The following is a 7578-nucleotide window of genomic DNA, read 5'->3' on the forward strand; positions in this document are numbered from 1 at the left end:
TATACTAACGGAACCTATCAATGCAAAGTGGCTGAAGCTGAATTATTGCTAAAACGCTTATGCTTATTTTAGAAGAACAAAATGATCATTTTGCTTACTCTATGAGACCTTGTAAGGCCATACAACGATTAATGTACCCTAAATTTTCATAAGGAGCATTTTGTCAAAATATTTCGTACATTTATAACTAGAAGGATTTCTTCTAAACAAGTTACAACAATAATTATGCCAAGGCTATAATAAAAGCCCACACCAAGCTTGTCAATGCAAAATCAATGCTAAGCAAGCTTCTCAATGGTTTAATGCCCATGCAACATGCCATGCAAAACCATTGAGTCAAGCAGGTATAGCTTGCCCAAAAGCTATACGTATGCAACATGCCAAGCCTATCAATGCCATGCAAGCTGCTTAATGGTTTAATGCTCATACAACATGTCAAGCCAACATGCCATATAAAACCATTGAGTCAAGCAACTAAAGCTTGTCCAAAAGCTATACTTATGCAACATACCAAGCCTATCAATGCCATGTAAGCTGCTCAATGGTTCAATGCTCAAGCAACATGCCAAGCCAACACGCCATGCAAAACCTTTGGGTCAAGCAAATAAAGCTTTTCCAAAAGCTATACTCATCCAACATTCCAAAACCTATTAATGAAAAATCAAGCCAAGCAAGGAAAAGCTTTTAAAACCAACAAGCCAATCAATGCTAAGCAAGTCAAGCATTCTTGACTTGTTATACTTCCTTATGAAAGCTACGACATATTTTTCATCTTTCCTCAGGGAAGCTCGCTGGCAAAATGCCAAGCAGCATGATTAGCTATCCCCCCCCCCTGGAAAGCAAGTAAAAGCTTAAATCTATGTCTCGGAAAGCTCTAAATAGAAGTTTATCCAGCAAATTTTCATGCAAGAAAAAGCCAATATCATGGCAAAAAGATTAAAGACACCACAAGCATTATGATAAAATCAACATCAGCATCCAAAGCCAAAGGAAGTAGTCAAAAGCAAATAAGCAAAATACAAAGTAAAGTGACCCCCATGGCCTTTGTTTGTAAAACAATAAGCTAGCTGTCTAAAAGGAAATTACAACTGAAAGTAAAGGCGCAATGAGGAAAGCAAATTTCTTCATAGCCTATTACTTCAACATCTCAAGGTTCATGCTTTCCCAAGAAAAAGAAGTCGAGGGTTTAGAAAAATGCAAACAGTCAGGCAAAGCGCATAGTGATAGAAAGGTAAGGAGTTAAGCTCAAAACATCACATATCGGAGGAACTGCTAAAGGTGCCAACATGTAACTGATCCGCTGCAAGTTGAAGGCATGCCACTGTTTCCTTAGATTTCCTGCGGACAAACTTCTTCAACTTGAGCTTCTCAACCCCTAGTTACTTACGCTGCAATTCGAGAGCACGCATCAATTTGTTGACTTTGATAAATTGATCTAAGGCACCCTTCTTTTTCTCAAGCGGAAGCCTAAACATGGTATCACACAACTCTCCCAACTTCTCAGCTAAATAACCCATTGGCACGCCCAAAGCTGCCATACCACTAATCATATCTCGCCAAACATAGTAGTATATGCTCTATAATTTCCCATAGGGAAAGGCTTCATGCCATAAAACATGGTCCATCACATGAAGGGAGATAAACTTATCAAGCTCACATCTACATAACCGGCTCACTTAAAGAACTTGCCCAACACCTCAGTTAGTTCGGAGCAGACCTCTACTCCATCAAAGTTGGCCTGGGAAGAGAAAGCCTCGCCAGAAGGAATCAGTTCCTCTTAGCACCCTGGCTCTACTGGCAATACTATGTTTGAGCTTCCTGAGGGCCTTGTGCCCTAATGCCTACCCTTCCACTTGAAGACTGCTCTTCAAGGGGAAAAACCTTATGAGGAGGTACGACTTCTGTTCGCTGAACATCGTTACCAATCGCAACATCTTCTGTAATCTCGGGAGTAACGCCACTGGGGTCTTCAACACCTACTGTAGCATTTACAACACCAGCATTCACCTATAGGGAAAACAAAGAAAATATGCACAAGTAAGGGAACAAATCAACAAGCAAAGACACAAAGTAGAACAACCCTTAGAAGCTTTCCAAGATGGAACTCCAAGAAGCCAACATGCTTATACATGCACATGTGCAAAAACATGAAGAAAAAATGCTAGGCAAAGTTTAGCTACTTCTTACATGTACATGCAAGCTTAAGAAAAATTTATACACTTAAGAAAAAGGCTGACAGTAGCAAATTCACGCAATGGCAAGCATCAATGAAGAATAGGGAAACATACCTCTGTATCTTCCTCTTCCACCTAAGCGTCATCGTTCAAAAATCCGTCGACTTCATCAAGATCAACATCATTTGCTGCTTTGCTATCATCCTTGCCGCTTAGTTCTCTGTCACTGGCTTCGTTTTCCGTGTCTTTCCTCAGGGAAGCCTAGGATGTCCTCAGCTTCCAAGGTCAGACTTAGAACTTGTATTGCTACTTTCCTCAGCTACAAAACCTTCGCTGGCTACCTCATCGCCATCGGTTCCCCCAACACTCTGTTCCTCCTCACTTATAGCGGTAATATCAAGAAACTCATGAGGCTTAGGAGTGCCGGAGGAAGTAGATGCTCGACACTCCTGGTTCTACGATCAAGGCCAGTACGAGCTGCTTCCCTGGCAAGAGCCTTGGCTATAATATAAGTCATTGTTGGCATACAACCACAAAGCAACAGAAGCATGAAACAAAGGAATGGACATTACCAATCTTTAGCTTCGCTGAAAGAACCTTCACTCTTCGATTTCTTCAGAGTGAGGGAAACGTCAAGCTTGTTGCTGGAATGACCTGTCCACTGTAGTTAAGCACTTGGGTGATTCCGTAGCCATAACACACCTATAGAAAGCAAGCATCAAACCATAGGTATTACAAGCTAATGCAACATGCAAGCATACAAAGTGAAACACGACAAGCAATCTACCCTAGGAAAGCAAGCACGCGTGCCCTAGGAAAGCAGAAGGGTACGTTCATAAAATTCAAAGCCTTTCATGCAAAGTCTAAGACTTGAACATGGGACTATTTTGCCTACTTGTTATCACACAAAACACACACATCTTTCCCTACACATGCCATGTTATCAAAGCCTATAAAATCTAGTAAGGGAAAGTATGTTATGAGCATATCCAAGCAAAAACAGGCTATATGCAGTCAAGCTAATCATGCCAAGCAGATCGATGCAATCAATCAATCGATCCCTCTTAAGCACGCATCAACATGCAATTAAGCTAAGCTCGATGACAATTGCACAGTATACATGAAAAACAGGAAAGAAAATACAGAAAGCAAAAACATAAGATTTAGAAGCAGTAAAACTGCCCAGGGAGTGGAGTTCAATTTCCCAAAGGAAAAAGCCACACCTCTTGTGCACCCATGCTGAAACCCAAAATTTGTAGAATGCATAATCACAGAAGATGAGATGCATGCCTAATTTCATCACCAGGGCAACCATAAAAGGCAAAAAGAAGAAGAAAAATTCAAAAATGAGTCAAGGGAAGAATTTTCTTATATGAAGAAAACCTTGTCACAGAGCACGGAGAAGCATAACGGCAGAGAGTTATCATTGGCCACTCAGGAAGAGGAAAAGTCCTATCAGGAAACCCACGTTCAAAAAGGAATCCCTTGGACTTAGGGTTGATTATTCAGCCTAAGCAAAGTGTCTCATAGCCCAAATAATTAGAGGGGCTAATATTGGGGCCCAAAAATATCACACACCAATCCAACCAAGTCTTGAGGCCCAATTATCATGCAAAGCCTACGTTTAAGCCCAAACACATACCAGGGCGCGAGATCAATGAGGAATATGTTTACCAACATGCCATGCCACGATGATTAAACCGAACATTCACGCCATGCTCATGTCTATTCATCATGCAATGCTTCCTCTACCGTCGTTGTCATTGTGCTTCAACTGTGAATGAGAACGATTTCCCTAACTATTCCTTTGGCCCGCAATCGCTATCTTGTGCACAGAGAGAGATGACGATCAAATTGCCAGATTATGTTCTCTGCGTTTTGAAATCTTGGATTTAGATTTCTAAATATTTTCTTTTTATGTGATATTGTAAAGATTTTTATTATTAAGTAATTTGTTATATGGGTAAGGGTGCCAATATTTATTAACAAAAATTTAAATAAAGGGGTTATGTGAAAGTAAATTAAAATGTGAGGGGTATAAGTGTAATGTCTCAAACGTGAGGGGTTTTTGTGAAATCTCAATAAACCTGAGGAGGTGTTAGTGTAATTCACCCAACCTTTAGAGCTTGATTGATATAGACAACTAAATTGAAATGGATAACCCTAGCATTTTGAAGGTTGAAGAAGATTTTGAGAGAATTAGAAGAAAATTAGACATGTAAAAACTTCTCACTTCAAATCCTCCATGTGGGACCATAATTTTTCAGCACTACAATAATATGGATCAGAATACATATACTTTAGAAGTTCGTGATGGACTCAACATCTCTGACTTGAGCTAATCAAACGGACCAGGGATGCCACCACATCTTGCTGTGTTCCGAAAAAGGTAAGCGAAGTTCGCTGACTTCGCTGAGACTGACCGTTCTTGTACTGCAAGAAACGAAAACTTGATCAAATTGAGGATTATATTGGTTTCCTTGTATTCATGGAGATTCCTATAATCTAGGGATTGGCGTGTATCGCTAATAATCACACTCCAAATATAACACAATAATTATTTCTAGATATCCACTTGGATTCTCTCAGTTTAATACATACTCTATATCTAAAAGGTCTCTATCTCGACTAATATAAATGCACCCATCTAGGGTTCATCTTTGATAACACAATTATCACATACCTTTGAATGTAACCAAACCAATGCATTTGAGGAGAAACATAGGGAAGTAAGAAGATAAAAAATTAGAGACATGATAGAGATAATGATTAACATCGACTACAACATGTGATGTTGTTTATTTATAGTGAGGGGTTACAACAACTAGAAAAACTGAGATCCAAATTGTCAAACATAAACAATAAAAGGCTACACTAAATATGAAAATAAGATAAATCCCTGGTCAATAAAAGCATATTTGATAGTTCATGAAAAGGGACCAAACGTGTTCCTCATTCTATAGCAATTCATTCACCAAGTTGGAGTGCCTCCTTAAACAATCTCTCAATATTATTGTACGATGATCCTCCAACATCAGTAGCTTCAACAGCTTTTTTCTTCCATTCCTTTGCCTTTCTCCTCATCTTTATCCCTCTTTCTCCTTCTAGCATTTCCTTAACAAGTGCTTCAATTTCGTGGCGCTTCACATCGGGGCTCACCTCCATTCCAATCTCCCACGTTGTGCACGAGTACCGACAATTCGTTTGTTGCTCTGCAAAGAAAGGCCAGCAAATTACAGGTACACCGTGAGATATAGTTTCAATGGTAGAATTCCAACCACTGTGTGTTAGGAAAACCCCAACAGATGGATGAGCTAACACTTGCTCCTGTGTACACCAACTTGCAATATACCCCCTATCCTTAATCTCGTCAAAAAATTCATCGGGTAAAATTGGTAAGTCACCCTTTACCACATCAGCCCTAACTATCCACAAAAATGGGTGCTTGCTATTTGCTAGCCCCCAGGAAAACTCGATCAAATGTTGGTCAGTCATCGTCGTTATGCATCCATAATTTGCATACACAACTGAATTGGGTTTCTGTTTATCAAGCCATTCCAAACATTTTGTGTCTTCTTTCCATAAGCTTGAGTTAAGTGACTTAACCAAACTGTTTTCCGAGAAATGCCTGCCAAGCAAATTAAGGGGGCCGATGGTGTAAATGTTGGGGAACATTGTCAATATTACCTCTAACACTTCGTGTTCAAATTCGTCAAATGTGTTGAAGATGATTGCAGAAGAGTTCAAACAGCTCCAAACTTCGGATCCCATGAAATTAAACATTATGTCATTGAGATCAGTAACTCTAATGAAACTCGGGATGTCCTTGAGCCGAACATTTCTCATGCCTGGGATCCAATCAATTGGTGTATCAAGTGTGCCATTATGCATGAAATTCTCATCTGAAATGCATGTGAGGTGAAGCATATGTGATGATAGATAATTATATTGATAGTTACAAGAGTAAATTTGAAGATCTCAAATGTTTACTTTAATTTGTAGTTACTTGACAAAAAAACTGATTTCACATATTTTTACAGGTGCATGTGCAAAATCCCTTGATAACTTTATCCAACAATTATATCAACACGGTTAGGACCGACTTTTACAAATTGGAGATTGATTTTATTAAAACCTAAGTGATCTCTACATAACTAATCACTTTAATGCACTGCCAAACAAAAGAATATATATTTGAAAGGGATGTGTATGATATAACTCAAGCATGTCATGATAAATTATGCATGCAAAAATGTTCATACACATAAATAAACTGATTATTTATATTATGCAACGAAAACATAAAAACAATAAATGGTGCACAAATTACAGAAAGTACCTTTGAACGGAATGATGCCACGTTTGATGAGTTCACTGTATTGCAAGTACCCCATGAAGCCACAAGCAGATGCAGTCCAAAATTGAACCTCTGGAATGCCTAATTCTTGAGCAGCTTGTCTCCCAAAGCCCATGACACCATCTGCAATTATACACGTAACTTGTGGCACTTGAGATGTGGTGTTGATCTTCTTCACCAGTTCTTTAAATGGGCCAAGACAATTTTTCTTAACGGAGTCACATAAAGTTGGAACATCTTGTGTTCCATCCTTATCAGAAGGGGGCAACCCGTCTGGTATGGTCTCGAACACAAAGTCTGGTAGACCCTTAACGGAGTCGGGACCTTTAGATCGAATTAAACGGTTGTGGTTGAACTCGGTGTTGACAAAGGTTATGTGGAAGCCCTTTGCATGAAGAAGCTTGGCTAATTGCATCACGGGGTGAACATGGCCTTGTGCTGGGAATGGGACTAAAACTGCGTGCAGTTTTTTGGTTGCTTGTTCTACTGAAGTCATCATCTCTCTTTACCCAAAACTAGGAAAGAGCACAGTTTTGAAGTCTTGTGTAGTGAAAAGCCGACTTCAATCTTTTGATTGAAAATGTGTGCCGGCCTTCTCTTTGGCACTTATCAATTAGTGGGTCACGTTTGTCAAATGCCCTTGTTCTTTTTTAATTTATCTTCGGCGATTATTAATTAATGGGTCACTTTTGTCAAATGACTTTGCTCTTTTTTAATATATTGATACAAGTCATCTATTAAGATGCGGCAGCCTTGTATTAGATGTTAAGCAGAAAACTCCAACAATTGGATGCGTAACTTGTGTTAGAGTAAATATAGAAATATAGAAAATAATCCGAATGATGACTTTAAGATACGACTTGAATTGTTTTCTTAAAGTGTTATTTGCCCCCACTCGAATGAGTTTGTTAAAGGGTTCTTGGCAAGTCAGTTCCAAGATATAACAAAGCATGAAATATTCGATTAGCAAAACCGTATTGTATTCCCTTAGAAATAACTAAAAAGAAATTGTATGAATGTGATGGAGAAAAAAGAGAGCAAGGAATG

At 39.1% G+C, this 7578-nt stretch overlaps 1 protein-coding gene across 1 annotated transcript; it reads right to left on the minus strand.

Annotated features, from left to right (window-relative positions):
• Positions 1-4933: 4933 nt before the first annotated feature.
• On the minus strand, positions 4934-7125 carry LOC103960049 (linamarin synthase 2-like). The gene is made up of 2 exons (XM_009372434.3): positions 6514-7125; positions 4934-6076 (listed from the first exon to the last, which is right to left on the minus strand). Exons 1-2 carry the CDS (start codon positions 7028-7030, stop codon positions 5142-5144), a joined length of 1452 nt encoding a protein of 483 aa, XP_009370709.3. The 5' UTR covers positions 7031-7125; the 3' UTR covers positions 4934-5141.
• Between the last annotated feature and the right edge of the window lie 453 nt (positions 7126-7578).

This window comes from the organism of the source record quoted next, unplaced genomic scaffold (genome assembly GCF_019419815.1).
Source record: "Pyrus x bretschneideri cultivar Hongxiangsu unplaced genomic scaffold, Pyrus_bretschneideri_v1 Contig104, whole genome shotgun sequence".
NCBI classification, from domain to species: domain Eukaryota; kingdom Viridiplantae; phylum Streptophyta; class Magnoliopsida; order Rosales; family Rosaceae; genus Pyrus; species Pyrus x bretschneideri.

What these genes read in the sequence shown, in the direction of transcription:
- LOC103960049 (XM_009372434.3), bottom strand. Translation starts at nt 7,030, where the DNA reads ATGATGACTTCAGTAGAACAAGCAACCAAAAAACTGCACGCAGTTTTA. An exon ending in TGGCATCATTCCGTTCAAAG is followed by an intron (nt 6,077 to 6,513) that starts GTACTTTCTGTA and finishes CATGCATTTCAG; the next exon opens with ATGAGAATTTCATGCATAAT.